Below are 15,005 nucleotides of genomic sequence, written 5' to 3' on the forward strand. Positions count from 1 at the left end.
CCAGGGCAGAGGACGCTGACATCAAGAGCTAGCTAGGAGCTGGATGTGACCGACTCCAGTGGTGCTGCAAGCTCAACCAAGCAGCAGCCCGTCTTGAGGTAAAGAGTCTCCGAGGAGGAAGAGCGGAGGACGGAAAAGGAGAGGACTCCCAGCCCGCAGCCTGCTCTCCCCGGCGGAAAGACCTGCAGCTTCTGCAGACGGGTCTGTGGCTCAAGGACTGGACTCTTAAGCCATCTCAAGACCCATCAGTGATGAATATTAGAGCCCATCCTCGAATCGAGGGATTGCCGATGGCTCGGGGTCTTGGTTAAACCCCCAATTACAAACTTAGCCCTTTGGCCTTAGACCAGACACAAACTCTTCCAAGTCCTCACCTGCCCTTGATGCTCTCTGTTTACAACCCTCCTGTTTGTAGCCCCCACTGTCAAGTGCAGCGCCGTGCGCACTGAGGCTGCGCTGCAGGGACCCAGGGGCTTTGCCGAAAGCTGCAGAGCCAGCCGCCATCACACACCCGGCTGCCTGGGTCCATCCCCCTGGCACTCCTGGTGCCAGAGCTCCCCTGTCCCAGGTCTGCTGGGCTTTCCCCTGCTGCACTCAGCTCCCACCCAGGGCACTGCCGGGCTTGCTCCTTGCAGACGCCAGGCGCCAGGCATTCAGAATCACCCAGACGCCCGCCGCGTGCCTTGCCCGAGCTCCCGCAGGCTGGCGTTGTATGGGAGCAGTTTCCACTGGCTCCTGCACGACTCTCTGAGGTCACTGTCCCCCCCACTGTGGCCCATGCAGGGCTGCACTCATGAGCTTGCAGAGAGGTGCAGGCTCCATGAACCCCCCAAGCACCACTTGCACAGCAGGATGAAGCTCCACCTCAGACCCTGGAAATGCATGGCTTGTCTGCATCTACAATGCTCCTAGAGAGACCTCCCAGCACTGGCCGGACGTGGGCTGAGCAGAGCTGGGTGGCAGCAGCCCCTTGGGACATTGCAGGAGCTGGTGGTGATACCTGAGCAGCCATCGGGGTCTAGCGGCGGCAGGCAGAGCAGTCACTTCCTCCGGGGCTGGAGCTGCCCGTCAGGGGTCGTGGGCTCAGGACCAGCGGGGCCGAGTGCCTGGCCCTGGACTCTGGTGCAGCGCTAGGGGCTCTGGATGCGTCCGGCGCGGCTCCCTCACTCCAGCTGCATCTGGCACCAGGAGCTCTGGCACTGGCGTGCCGTCGTTGCAGCCCTGCTCGTGCCCAGAGCTCCTCGAGCAGCCTGGACCTGCGGGAACTGGCCTGTGCAAAAGCTGCAGTGCTGGGTAGCCCTGACCGGCGCCCCGTGTCACTGGCGGGACACCCCTACCGCCTCTTCTACTCCATGCTGCCACCGGGAACCAGGGTCCATCTGGGTGACAGCCCTCCCGCGTGTCGCTGTGCTGCTGATGGCCAGGACTGCACGCAGGACCTGTGGGGCCGGGGCAAAGGGTCTGCTGCTGTTTGAAGAGACCCAGACCTCCTGGCCCAGGCAGCGAGGAACATCGTCCACCCAGATCCTGTGCACGTGGGCCTGGCAGCCTGGGCGACCACCTCGGCAGCCCCCGGCTGGCTGGCTCTGCAGGAGGAGGGGATGTGCCCGCAGCCCAGTTGGCCTGGGGCAGGGAAGCTGCATTTGCTCCGGTGCGCGCAGCACCAGCCCTGGGCTGCAGAGCGGACCCCAGCCCAGGGGCTCAGGCCCTCTGCTGCCTCCAGGGCCCAGACCTTTCCCTCCTGCTAGAGAGCCCGGGCCCGTTTGGGTTTGAGCACGGCCCCAACCAGGGTCACAGAGACACTGCACATGGGGCCGCCTGTCACACGAACCGTAGGTCCACTAGTGCCTGTGGCCTGCAGAGCCGTGGCAGAGAGAAGCTTTAGCGCGAGTCCATCCACACAGCCAGCACCTGCACTCACCTCCCCGAGCAAAGGCGATGACCCCACCTGGGGCCCTTCCCCATGGGCTGGCACCTCCTCTGCCATGTCCCAGGATAGGATACAGAGCATCTGGGTTGCACCTTAACCAGGCACTACAGGCAGGGAGCCGCACGCCCCGGGCCAGAGCCACACTGGGGCTGACAAAGAGCGGCCCCAGCACGGCCTCACCCCCTGCCCCTTGCTGCCCACACCCTGCTCCAAGCCCTGCCGTTGCACACATATGCACACACCCTGTGATGCGGGGCACTCCAGGGAGCGTGCAGGGGCCCAGGCAGCCGGCATGCATCACACTAGCCTTGCAGAGCCCTGCTGAAGGCAGCAGCTGTCGCGAGAGCTTGGCTCAGCCACAGATCTGGCCCCGCGTCCCTGTGATTGCATCCTGCCTCCCCCAATGCAGACGGCCATTGTCCACCCTGGACCACTTGACAGGCGACCACGCTGCTGAGGAAAAGGTTTGAGAGGGAGCGCACGGGATGGCTCAGATGGGCACGGCTCTGCCTCTGACAGGGGTTGGCATACAGAGGCAGAGCAGCAGTGCTGGCAGAGACCACTGGACGTCACGTCTAGTCCAAGGTCCTTAAGTGTAGATGCAGCCTTCAGAGGCCCCTTCCAGCCCTGCTCGATGATTCAACGACCCCTCAGGGCTCGGGGCCACACGAGGCCCGGGCCTGGGGAATGGGCCTGCGACGCCCTGCTCCATGAAGTGCGAGCACCAGAGGCCAAATGCAGGCGGCGCCGGCAACTTCCCGAGTCCCTGCAGCTGGCACCCATCCGTCAGTCACACGCAGCCATCGGATCCACGGTGTGGGTGTCCGCCTCGGGGCGGCGGGGAGCCAGGAGCAGAAGGCAGCTGTTACCCTGCGCCTGCCAGGCCGGGCGGCTGGCGGGACCCTCACGTCACTGGGGGCTTCACAGCTCTTTGCTGGCTGCAGAGGAGCCCTGCAGCCACCCCCTTTCGGCTGCGATGGACCCAGCACGCTGCGGCTTTCCTGCCCCACAGCTGTGCACTGATCCAGATGTGCAGGGACGGGGCTGTGCTCATGTGCAAGTGCACATGCATGTGGGGAGCCCTGGCTGTGGGGCTGGAGGTCCATCCTGCCCCTGGTCTGCAGCTCCCTAGGTGAGGCGGGCGCCGGGCGCTGCACACACCAGCCAGGGTAGCACCCTGATGTCCCGAGGCTGACACTGCTGCTCCAGACCCCACGAGTCCCACTGAATCACATAGGTCCCTGCCCCTGCACCGCTCCCCATGCAGTGGCATCGACCCTCCCTGGGCATCCTCCCCAAACTGGCCCTGGCTCTGCAGCCACCCCCTGCTGACCTCCTGGTGCTGCCTGCCCTAGCCGACCCTGTGTCACCCACAAAGCTCAGCGCCTCCCTGCCCCGCCATGCTAAACACCACCGCAGACTGCATCTGGCTGCACCTGCCGGGTCACTGTCCAGCGCTTCCCAGGGGCTCAGCAGCTGCCGGGCTGCTCCTGGGGTCCCCAGCTGCAGGGCACATGCCAAGCACCTGCGCAGCACCTCTGCAGCGTGCAGCCAGGGCCCCATGGGCAGTGCTTCAGTACGACCGTGCTTGCCTGGCTGTGCCTCAGGCAGGGCTCGAGATACCGCCTGGCCCAGGACCGCACAGAGCTGCCAGGGTTGGGGCACCCGGGTGCATGGCGATGGCAAGCAGCGGTGTGCCTGGGCCTGCCCTGCCCGAGGCTCAGTGGCGGTGCAGGCCGGCCCGTGCAGGATGCGTGCGTGGGGCTGGGCAGGGCCTGGCCTCGGGGTGCTGGGCACAGGGGCTCCATCGGCGTCCTGCAGCACCCTCTGCTGGCCGCCCTGGGGAAGCGCCCCACGCGGAGCCCACCCCCGCCAGCCCCCACCCTGCCCGGACCCCCGGAGCGGGAGCGGGACTCCAACCGCAGGACCAAAGCTCGCCCCGGAGAGCCGTGAGCAAGCAGGGACACTGGGCACGGACAGGACCACGCGCGCCCCCGGACGCCGGGCACAGCCTCTTCTCTGCCCCCATGGAGTCGGTGCCCCCCACCCCATCAGGACAGGGCAGGTAACCCCCAGGGTACGTGGCTGCCCCATGCACTGGCTGCCCAGGCCCCAGGGAGCACCCCCCGTGGGCTCCCCCCAGCCCCGGGAGACTGTTCCCCAGAGCCCTCCCTTGCCATTCCCAGAGGCACCAGGACCAACCCTCTCCTCCGTCCGTGGCCAGGCTGGGTTTGGCCCGGGGGGAAGCCAGGTGCAAGCATAGCCCCGGGCAAACCCGGGGGTCCTTCGCTGCTCCTGAGCCCTGTCCCCCCAGCGAGGCCCAGCCAGGCGGGCAGGGGGAATAGGTCCAGATGCAGACTGCCCCTGCCCCTGCCCCCCGCACAGCACCTGTGCCCCCATTGCCCCCCAGCTCCACCCTTCGGGCTGGGTGACAGCACTGGGACGCCCTGGCTGAGCTCTTCCTCCTCCCGCTCCACAGACTCGCGGAGTCGGGGGGTGGCAGGGACCTGCGGAGGTCACTCACATCTAGCCCAGGCCCTGCCCGATGCAGGATCAGGCCTAGCCCAGGCTGCTCCGTGCCCATCACACCCGGGCAGGTGCGGGCTCTGGGCAGGGCCTGCCAGGGTGGCTCCCCTCCGCCCCAGCTCAGGACGGGCCCTGGCATCCGCGGGCTTCCCAAACTGCACCTGCAACGTGCCGGGGCCAGGGGTCAGGCTGGGGCTGGGGCTGGGGCAGGGTCCAGAGCAGCCAGGCTGGCAGGGTCCTCCAGGGCTCGCACCTAGTCCGGTCCCGACCGGAGGGAGACCCTGACGCACCTGGTCCTCGAGTGCGCCAGGCTGCAGCCCCTGCACCTCCTCCTCCAGAACCTCTTGCTCAAGTTCTGGCTGCACTACTCCCCGCACCTTTTGGTTTACGCACTCCCCATCCGTCGCCCCACCAAGCCCCGGGACCGACTGGTCAACCTCCTGCTGGCTCTGGCCAAGCTCATCATCTGGCTATCCAGGAAGGAGGCTCTGGCCGGGAAGGCTCCCGGTCACCTCGGGGCGTTTTTCCTCGGTGTCCTTCGTGCCCGTCTCCGAGCAGAGCACCACTGGGCAGTAGCCGCCGGCAAGATAAAGCAGTTTGTGGGCCGGTGGGCGCTGTTCGGGGTGCTCTGCTCGGTGTCCCCCGGGGGAGCACTCGTTTTGAACCTTTGACCCCCCACGTGCACACCCTGTTTTTCTTTGAGTTGTCCCCCGTAACTTTTATTTAAAGGTCGGGAGCCCAGCCGCCCAATGGAAACAACGGCGGCCCCCGAAGAATTTTCTGTTGTTCATCTGCGAGAGTCATCTGTCCGGCCACAAGCTGGACGCCGGCACAACCATCAGCCACCCGACCGGGGTGGCCCTACGATCTCATCGGTTAAACTGAGACTTTTCAATAGTCCCTGCCGGAGCCAGGATCAGCCCCACTGAAGCCATCCTTGTCTGACGTGTTCCTAACACTGCGCAACTGCCAGCCCGTTGCACAGACACCAAGAGCCCCTGACCCTGCCTCAGGGACCGCGCGGACGAGGGTTGCCAGTGTCCTGCTGCTGCCAGGGGGGCTCATGGGCGCTGCAGAGACCCCAGCCCAAGGCCGAGCCCCCACTGCAGAGGAAGGCAACCCCCCCCGGTCCAGACCAGTCTGAGCAGGGGTAAATCCCTTCCTGCCCCAGTGCATCGTCGGGCTGAGCAGGGACAAGACCCTCCAGCCTAGACCCTGCAGGGTTGGTGCCAGCAGGAGCATTGACCCAGCAGCACCCAGTGCTCTGAGGAGAGCAAACCCCTGGACACCTGTAGCAACAGGACGGGGGAATAATTCCCAGCCCCATGTGGCAAAGCCCAGAAGCCTGGGAGAGCCAGACACCACCGCTCTGCCCCGCCGCCTGGGGACTGCAAACACCGCCGCACGGCACGGCACCTCTCCCGCTGCGCAGCCAGAGCTCCCTGTCCACGTCCCCTCCATAATCTCCCCGGTGCATTAATCCTCTTTCATATCCAAGCCAGGTGTGGAGCTCCCCTTCCTTCTCTGCTGCTGAGCAGGGTCCTCTCAGCTTCCACCTGCTCTTCCCACCACCTCCCGGCAGTTTGGGGAGGGCGGAGCAGCTCCTGGGTTTCCAGCTGTTGCTCTTTACCATGCACTGCAGCCACCCTACACCTAGATCATCCCTGCCCAGTGACTGCCCAACCTCCCCGTGACACCTCCAGTGATGGAGAGTCCCCCTTTCCCTGGTGTCTCCCCCACGGCCTCCCTGCTCCGACAGCGCAGAGGTTCCTGAGGTCTGACCTAAACCTGCTTTGCTGCAACTTCCAGCTGCTGCTGGTGCCCTGCTCCCTGCAGCAGGAGAGGAAAGGCGCTTTCTGCCTGTAGCCTTCAAATCTCTGAAGAGACGCCATAAAGAAACTTTCTCAGCACCTTTTCCTCAAGCTGAACACGCCTAACTCCTTCAGCCTCCTCGTGTGATCTGCCCTCGGTCATCCGCTGCCCACCTCTGGACTTTGTCTGATCACCTTCTCCTTCTGTGTGTCTGCATCATGCTGCAGACTCCTATCGAGTCTGTGGTCTACCAACACGCCCATCCACCCCATTTGGTATTTGCTGCCATCCATCCCGTTTGGTATTAGTGTTCCTGACAACTCCTCCCGATGTAGCACCGTACATTTGTCCACACTGAACTTCGTCCCGTTAGCTCCAGCCCAGCTTTCCAACCTGCCAGGATCCTTCTGAATTGCACTCTCAACCTCCAGCGTGTCTTTCCCAGTCTCATGCCATCCACAGACTTGCTCAGAAAGCTTTCTGCACGGGCATCTGAATTGTTAATGAACACCTTGAACATCACCAGGCCCAGGACTGTGACCCCTTTAGGACAACCAGTCTGACTCTAGAGCCACTTCCCGGGGTTTCTGCACCCCTAGATCCTCTGCAAGCTCCGCGACGCAGCCACTGCAGCAGTGGGAACCGCGGGAGCTGCCCGTGGCTCTGGGGTGGCTGCAGGAACCCAGGCCTGCGAGCAGCGTATGGGGGTTGGAGGTGCTCGACCTTCCCGAGCTGCCTTAACCCAGTGCGGTTCACTGGGGCCGCCTGCCCCAGCAGCGTTCACCACCTGCCCATGTCTCCTCTGCAGCACTGACCAGCAGCAACACACTGTGTCCATCTGGGTCACGGGGCAAGAGCCCAGGGCAGGTCCCTGCAGGCCCCACCGGACCCACCCCAGGGGTGCCTGGGCCAGCAGGTGCTTGCACTTCCCCATGTCGGAGACCCCCAGGACGGCTGCCCCTGCCTCAACCAGTGCACCAGGCTGCACTCCCAGGGGCTTCTCTCCAACCCCACCGGCTCTCACCCCAGCACCCACCACTTTCATCCTCCTCCTCCTCCTCACTGTGCCTAGCAAGACCCTGCATGTACTGGAGAGCCAAGATGCAGGCCCCAACCTCAGCCATGGATGGGCCTGGCGCAGGAGGAAGGGCTCTGGCTCTGCAGGGGTGGCTCTGCGGGGTGCAAAGGGCCTGGCCTCCCTCAGCAGAATGGGAAACCCCGTCCCCGGAGCATGGAGCAGCCTGGACGGCCGCTGGAGAGACACGAGCTGCTTCCTCTCTGCATCAGCCTGGGTGGGCTTGCAGCGTGCACCGAACGTGCCTGTTCTCAGCCCACCCCCGTTTCCAGCCCCACAGGCCTGTGCCATGCAGTGAGCGTGCTCGTTCCCGCCCCCTTGCCTCGGCGCGGCAGAAGGGGACAGGCCCTGGGGAGGGGGTGTCATGCACTTCCCAGGGACTTTGCTCAGGACTCCAGCAATTGCACGGCCTCTCCAGCCCTGTGTGCTGGTCCCGGGTGCAGATGACTCGTGGCCCTGTGGACCGGGAGAGCAGGCCTGTGGGGTGGTAGAGCTAAGCCTCACCTGGTGGGTCTGTCTCAGCAGCAGTCAGGTCCCCTGGGCCCTAGTGGGTCTCTCGTTCCTCCTTCGCCCTGGTTTCGCTGTCCCTGCGTCCCGTCTGTGTCCGGGGTCCTGTTACCCTGCCCCGTGCAGCAGATCCGCTCCGTGCAGCCGTCCTTTCCACCTCAGCGGGCAGCAGCCCAGGACGGCAGGGGACTGAGGTCCTAAAGTCATTTTCAGCAACCTCGTGGAGACCTCCCCTAGCACCTGCCACTGCATGGCCCTGTCCTCCCTGTCCCCAGATACAGCCTCTGGGGTCTGCCCCGCAGCATGTGGGAGGTGGGGAGCTGGGGCTGCCTTCCTTGGCCAGGGAAGGGGAAGCAGGGCAGGGAGGGAAGGGGGCCTGGAGCCACCCAGGGAGGGAGGTGAGGTGTGGTCCGGGGTGGGGAGAGGGCACGGATGGTTTCCCTGCCCCAGCCAGAGCCCTCGAAGGACCATCCCTGCTGCGCTGGGGACTGGCACACGAGCGGCGGTCGGGCATCCCAGTTGGTTTCCCCAGTCCTGGGTCTGGACCAGCCATAAGCAGCTCGCAGCTGAGGGGCTGCAGCCAGGAGCTCCCAGACCAGCTCCCGCCGCTGCGCTGGCGCGGGATGGGCAGGATGTGGACTTCTGCAAAAGTCAGGCCAGCAGAGCCCAGGGGGTCGCATCCTGCCCAGCCCTGCCTGCACCGTCCCAGACAAGGGCCTGTCTGACCGCTCTCAAGCACCGCACAAGGTGCCCACAGCCCTGGCCCTGCCCCAGGTCCGGCAGGCAGCGAGGGCCCAGCCAGCACCCTGCTGCAGTGGGACAGGGCGGAGGTGGTTCACGCTCCAGGGACCCCAGGCAGAGAACCGCGTCCCTGCCAAGGACGTGAAACCCCAGGACCCGGCAGGCTGATCAGACCCCGGGGCTGCCCAACCCCAGGCGCGGTGATGGGTTGCGAGCACATAACCGTACCCACTTCCTGCAGCCTGTCGTGGCTCTGCACGGAGCCAGCGCTCAGCGCCTTCCCTGCTGCTAGAGCAGGAGCCGCGCCGGTGGGAGCGGGGATGCTCACAGCACCCGGGGCCGTGGGGTCCTGTCACTGCAACACGTGGCCCAAGGACCCAGCAATGAGGTGTCTCTGCCCACCCAGTAGCTGCATCTGGGGCCAAGCTCCCCCACTTACCCCCTGCCGTGCACAGCTTGCTGCATGGCCCAGCACGGCCTGCGACAGCCCCCGAGGAGGGACGGGCTCCACAGGCCTGGCTCTGAGCATCTCCCCCCTGCAACCAGGGACTGAAGGGCTTTGAGCCAAACCACCCCCTTCTGCACGCCCAGCCCGGGGCCTAGTCCCCATCACTCTCCGTGGCACCCCCACCCGTGCAGGCAGGAAGCATCTGGCTGGAGGGGGCGGCCACGGTCCCGGCGCTGCGTGGGACGCAGCCCGTGGCAGGGAGGATTAGGCAAAGACCAGGGTTTATTCCTCAAAGTCCCTGTGGTACAAAAGGGGGCGCGGGAAGAGGCACAGAGGGCAGGAGCAGGAGCCACACAGCACATCTCGGAGGGCAGACACAGGCCAGGCTGGCGCAGACGGGGCAGCAGCCCTTAGTAGACAACGTCCTCGAAGTCGAGCAGCAGGAAGCGGAGCAGGGCGGGGGGCAGCCCCAGGCGCGGCGCGGCCAGCAGCACCCGGCCCTCCAGGTGGGTGCGGAGCGTGCAACGCGCCAGGTGCTGCAGGGAGCGCGGCTGCTGCCCCAGCGCGAACAACGACTGGTAGAAACCCTGGTGTTTCTGCAAGAAGAGGGCAGGGTGTCGGCGCCAAGGGGCGAACAGGACCCCAGCCCCAGGGCACGGGGCACAACCCCACCGGCACTGAACAAGGAGCTCTCCCCGTGCCCCCTGCCACACTCCCGCTCCCAGGGGAGCGCCTGCCCGAGTGGGAGCCCCCAGGCCCGGGCAGCCCCGTCCGCACCTGCAGGGTGTCGGGGGGAACGGCCTCTGCCCACTCGTCGGAGACGCGCACGCGGTCGTAGCTGTTGATCAGGGCCTCGATGACGCGGGGGGCGGCGTGGCAGTACCGCAGCACCTGCGCCGGGGCGGGGTGGGGAGGGTCAGGGCTGGGCACCGCACAGCGCCACGGCTGCCTGGGTTCAACACCCCAAGCGTGGCACCGGAGGAAGTACCGTGCCCAGCCGGGGTCATGACACGCAACACGTGCCACGGGCAGGTCCCTGCTGTCCGGGGGTGCCGTGCCCAGGCGTGGCAGGATGCCCGGGCCACGGGGCTGAGCTGGGCGAGGCAGACCCCCACCCAGCCCCCGGCTCTGACTCCCCGCCACCCAGGCCACTGGTAGCTGTCAGAGCCAATCCGGCTGCAGAGTGATCCTCATTATCTGGTGTTAATAGGAGATTAATTAGTGTTAATTGTTGATTTTCCTGTATTTTCCCAAAGGGGAGAGCAATCTGCCGATCTCCGGGCTGGGTAATTATTGCTGCTCGGGAATTAAGACAGATGGTTAACCCTTTGCGTGCTGCTGCCCTGCGCCATGGAGGCAGCCAGCACTGGCGGGGAGCCTGGGGAGTCCTGACCCCATGCCCATGTTCACATTGCCCCAGTGCCCCTGCTGCCCCTGCCACGCACCCTCCTTGGGGGCTGGCAGCAGCCCCTGCCTCTGCCATGCTTCCCCTTCCCACCCCATCCCCCCTGTCCTGAAGGCTTGTCCACACCAGGGCAGGGGTAGGCCCGGCGTGGTGGGGGACGGGTGGAGGACCAGAGCTCTGCCCGGGAAAAAGGCATCTTAGCCCACAGCAGGATGGTGGAGCCCCCAATAGCCAGGGGAGCCCGTGAGTGCCTCCTGGCCACACTGCTAAGCCACACACATGCACGCATAGACCTACCCATGCATGCACACACAGGCTTGTACATGCAGACACATACACAAGTGCGCGCACACACATGCACAGGCCACGAGGGCTTCACACCTTGGTGAGGGAGCCGGGCCAGACACGCACAGCGCCGTGGTTGAGCAGGGCGCGCACCATGCGCTCAGGCTGGTGGAGCAGCTTGTAGGCAGCCACTTGCAGCACGTTGTGCATGGCCGTGTTGCCGCTGTAGTTCATGATGTTGACGCTGGCGCCATGGTCCAGCAGCAGCTCCACCACACGCGCATTAGCCACCTTGCAGGCCAGGTGCAGCGGGCGCTGCAGATCGCGGTCGGGCACGTCCACGCGGGCCCCGTGCTCCACCAGCTGCTGGCACACCTCGAAGTAGCGCTCGATGTCCTCGGGCCCGTGGGGCTGCGCGCAGGCGGCATGCAGCGGCATCTGGCCCTCCTCGTTCTCAGCGTCCACAGCGGCACCGTAGCGCAGCAGCAGGCCCACGTGCTCGGGCAGGCCGTGTCGGGCCACCACGTGCAGTGGCGAGTCCTCCTCGTCCTCCGTGGCCACACTCACGCTGGCACCGCTCTGCAGCAGCAGCCGGGCACACCTGAGCAGGGGCAGCGCTCAGCCATGAGCCCCTGGCCCAGCACCCCGTTTCCCTCCCACCGGAGTCTGGCCCCACCACCCTTTGCCCCTTTCTGCCACCCCGGAGCCTGGCTGGAGCTGCCCCCAGGTCCCGGCTAGGGGCACAGGATGAGCCCTGTCCATCTGGAGGGGCGCTGGGCCCCCAGCAGCTCCAGCACCCAGCATTGCCTCCCGGCTCCGCCGTCCTCCTGCCCCTCGTGCCCGCTGGGACTCACTCAAGGGAGCCAGGGCTCTTGCAGAGGTGCAACGGCTGGTAGCCATCCTCGGACACGGCCTGCGGGTCGGCGCCGAAGCCCAGGAGCAGGCGCGCACAGTCGGTGTGGGCGGCCGCGCAGGCCTCGTGCAGCGCCGTCTTGCCGCTGGGCGCAAAGTCCACGGCCGCGCCCCGCAGCAGCAGGAAGCGCAGGCAGTCGGCGTAGCCGCGTCCCGCTGTGATGTGCAGCGGCGTGGTCAGCTCCTGCTCGTAGGTCAGTGACCACAGCCCTGCGGGGCAGTGGGGGGTCAGTGGGGCAGCATCGGGCACCAGACCCCTGGACAGGCCCAGATGCCCTCGCTCTGCCCTAGTCCATACAACACCCAGAGGCCTGGGAGCTTGTGCTAGGGAGCAGGAAAGGAGGTCTGCGAGGGGTCCCAAGCGCTGTCTGCAGCTCTAGCCCAGGCAGGGCAGGCAAGACTGGGGTGAGGGCACGGGCAGGGGACGGGGCAGGACGGTGGCAGCAGGGCTGGTCAGGGAGGAGGGGATGCGACAGGCAGGAGCCAAGGGCTCTGGAGGCAGAGACACCCCTGCCCCCTCCAGACAGCAACAGCAGCTCTCTGCACCCCAATCAGGACCCCAACCCCACCAACATCAGTCTCAAACCCCCACCGCGGGACTGGTGACACCCCTGAACCAGCCTCAGAGTCAGCATGTGCACCCCACACCCAGCCTCAGACACCCCATGGCCAAAAACATCCCTGGTGCAGATAGTGGCAGCTCCACCCCAGGCAATGCCCCCACGGGCAGGTGCCACCCACCACCCACTGCAGCCCCCCAGCACCCAGTCTCTGCCCCCGGGGCCTGGCACGCGGTGCAACCAGGCCGTGCCCGCCGGTAGCCCCAGCCCACCCTGCCCAGTGCCGGCAGAGGGGCCGTACGGAGGCAGCGGAAATTGAAGCGGTAATTCTTCCACTCCTCCAGGTCGCTGGTGTCGAAGACGGCGTTAGGGCCAAGCGCGGCCTGTGGGTCGCCGAGCAGCCGGGACAGGGCGCCCACGTCCCCCTCCACCAGCGCCTGCCAGTACGCCCAGGCAGGGCCCTCCGCCTTCTTGGTCACGATGGGGTCTGGATACCACCGGGCCGGCTGCCGGCCCCCGGTCTGCGCACAGCTGCCCATGGCACCGGGGCAGGGGAGCGTGGCACCCTCAGGACTGCTGCCGCCACTGGGTGCTGGGGGTCAGGGCTCAGGGGCCAGCCCGACTCGCCCCTGGGCTGGGCGCTGGGGCTCTGACCGCGGGTGGGGAGGCACGGGGGTGTCAGGTCTCCGCTTGCCCAGAAGTGTCGGGTCGCAGCCTGCGCTATTCTGGGGAGCCGCGTGACTCGGGAGCTCGGCCCAAAACGCAGATAAAAGGACGTGGCTCTGGCCAGCAGCGCCCGGCCCTGCACAGCTGTTAGAGGGGACGTGATGGGGGGCAGGGAGAGGCAGGGCTGGGGGTGCCCTGGGGAAGCGGGGCTGGCAGGGATTGCAGGGGACACATCTCACCCAAACCCTGCATGAGGCAGGATTAGCCCCGTCCAACCCCCACCCCCCTAGACAGACCCCGCGTGTGACTAAGTGTGCCACACCAGTCACCCTGACACAGCCCCAGGTATCACCCCTGCCCCGGTATAGAGGGGGGCTACAGCCAATGTCCTGCTGCTGCCAGGGGAATCAGGGACGCTGCAAAGAGCCCAGGCCAAGGCAACCAGAGGAAGGCAAAACCCCCCAGTGCAGACCAGTCTGAGCAGGGGAGGAAATCCCTTCCTGCCCCAGTGCGGTGTGGGGCTGAGGTTGAGCGTAGGGGCAAGACCCTCCAGCCAGGACCCTGGGGGGTTGGTGCCAGCAGGAGCATTGGCACTGCCCAGCCCCAGCCCCAGCCTGGGCTGCAGCACCCAGCACCTCTGGGGGAGGCAGTACCCCTCCACACACACACACAAGCAGCAGGAAGGGGAAAAGCTTCCCTCCCACCCACCCCCACCCCCCTACCCCTCCCCCCCCACCCGTAGCAGCCAGCAAAACATCCGCTGCGCCGAGACCGGGCAGGGGCTGGGACTATCGCACGTGGTCTGTGGCCAGCCCAGCTGCCAGCCACCTCTCGGTTCACCTGTCAGCCTCCATATCTCAGAGGGCATCGCCGCCCAGCACTGCCTGCAATAGATGCAGCTGTGACCGCAGGGCAACCTGTCCCCACGGCTGGGGCAGAGCGCTCCCCTACTCTGGGGCAGCAGGCCCAACCTGGCGTCCAGCTGCACCCGGGAAGGTAAAGCCTGCAAAGGGACAGGAGCAGCGGGCAAAGACACATCCGCCTCACACTTGGCACGCCGGCCCAGAATGCTCCTCCCCACCTCACCCCACCCCACCCCACCCCACCCTGTGCATGTGCCTGGCTGCCCTGGTGCCCCCACGCTGGAGAGGGGCAGGCGGCAAAGGTGGGCGAGGCAGGAAGAGACAGCCCAAGGGTCACGCATCCTTCAGCCTGAACCTGCCTGTGAAGCTGTCGTGGCCAACACTGCTGCTAAGATCTTGCCTCCCCCATCACCTAGACCCACCCTGTCTGCCAGCCAGCAACAGACCCCTGCACTGCCAGGCCCCGTACCTGCCCTGCCCTCCTTGGCACCAGGGCCATGACAGCTGCAGCACCACGAAGCACCAGGCACAAAGGCAAGCGCTGGCTGGGACAAATGCGGTGCCGAGTTCGAAGGCCCAGCCCAGGTCTGCATAGTGCTCCTGATCCAGACCTGGGCATCTGAGACCATCTCGCCCTCGGGGCAGACCCAAGCAACACCTGGCACCTCTGCAGACTTCAGTGAGCATAGGGCCAGGTGTGCAGGCGGTGCACGTACTGCCCCTGCACACACATGCATATCCGTGCATGCACAGCAAAACAAGCCCAGGCTGCAACAGCCCTGGCACACGCATCTCCTTCAGAGTCCTCAAGCCACAGGCCTGGCAGGGCGCTCCAGACATCACATCCAGTCCTGAGGCAGGACCAGCCCTATCCAAACCAGCCCAGGCAACAATAATCTGAACTCGGCATGAGATATCCTTAACCCTGACCCAACACAGGCCCAACACCCAACCCCACCACAGGTGAAGGAGGGGGACCATGGGTGGACCGTGGCAGTCAACATCCTGCTTCTGTGAAGTGCTGTCAATATATGCTCAAGAGGTCCCGGGTAGAGGGACCATGGCCGTGCTCTGCTTGTGGATGTGGCTGGGAACCCAATGTGATTTAGGACAGCCGTGGCTGCCCAGAGCCTGCGGTGGGGCAGGGGATGTGCCTGGCACCATCACCAGGATCCCTCACGGCCCCACATCCCAGCACCACCTCCCCCCGCACCCCTGGGACAGTCCCAGCTCCTTCCCTTCAGTCTTAGACCACCCCTGTGCCCTACCCCCCTC

The 15,005-nt window shown here is 65.9% G+C and overlaps 1 protein-coding gene across 1 annotated transcript; it reads right to left on the reverse strand.

Annotated features, from left to right (window-relative positions):
- Positions 1-9,151: 9,151 nt before the first annotated feature.
- On the reverse strand, positions 9,152-13,535 carry ASB10 (ankyrin repeat and SOCS box containing 10). Its single transcript, XM_059729307.1, has 5 exons — positions 12,503-13,535; positions 11,584-11,851; positions 10,826-11,330; positions 9,817-9,930; positions 9,152-9,635 (listed from the first exon to the last, which is right to left on the reverse strand). Exons 1-5 carry the CDS (start codon positions 12,738-12,740, stop codon positions 9,450-9,452), a joined length of 1,311 nt encoding a protein of 436 aa, XP_059585290.1. The 5' UTR covers positions 12,741-13,535; the 3' UTR covers positions 9,152-9,449.
- Between the last annotated feature and the right edge of the window lie 1,470 nt (positions 13,536-15,005).

This window comes from Alligator mississippiensis, chromosome 5 (genome assembly GCF_030867095.1).
Source record: "Alligator mississippiensis isolate rAllMis1 chromosome 5, rAllMis1, whole genome shotgun sequence".
Classification (NCBI taxonomy): Eukaryota; Metazoa; Chordata; order Crocodylia; family Alligatoridae; genus Alligator; species Alligator mississippiensis.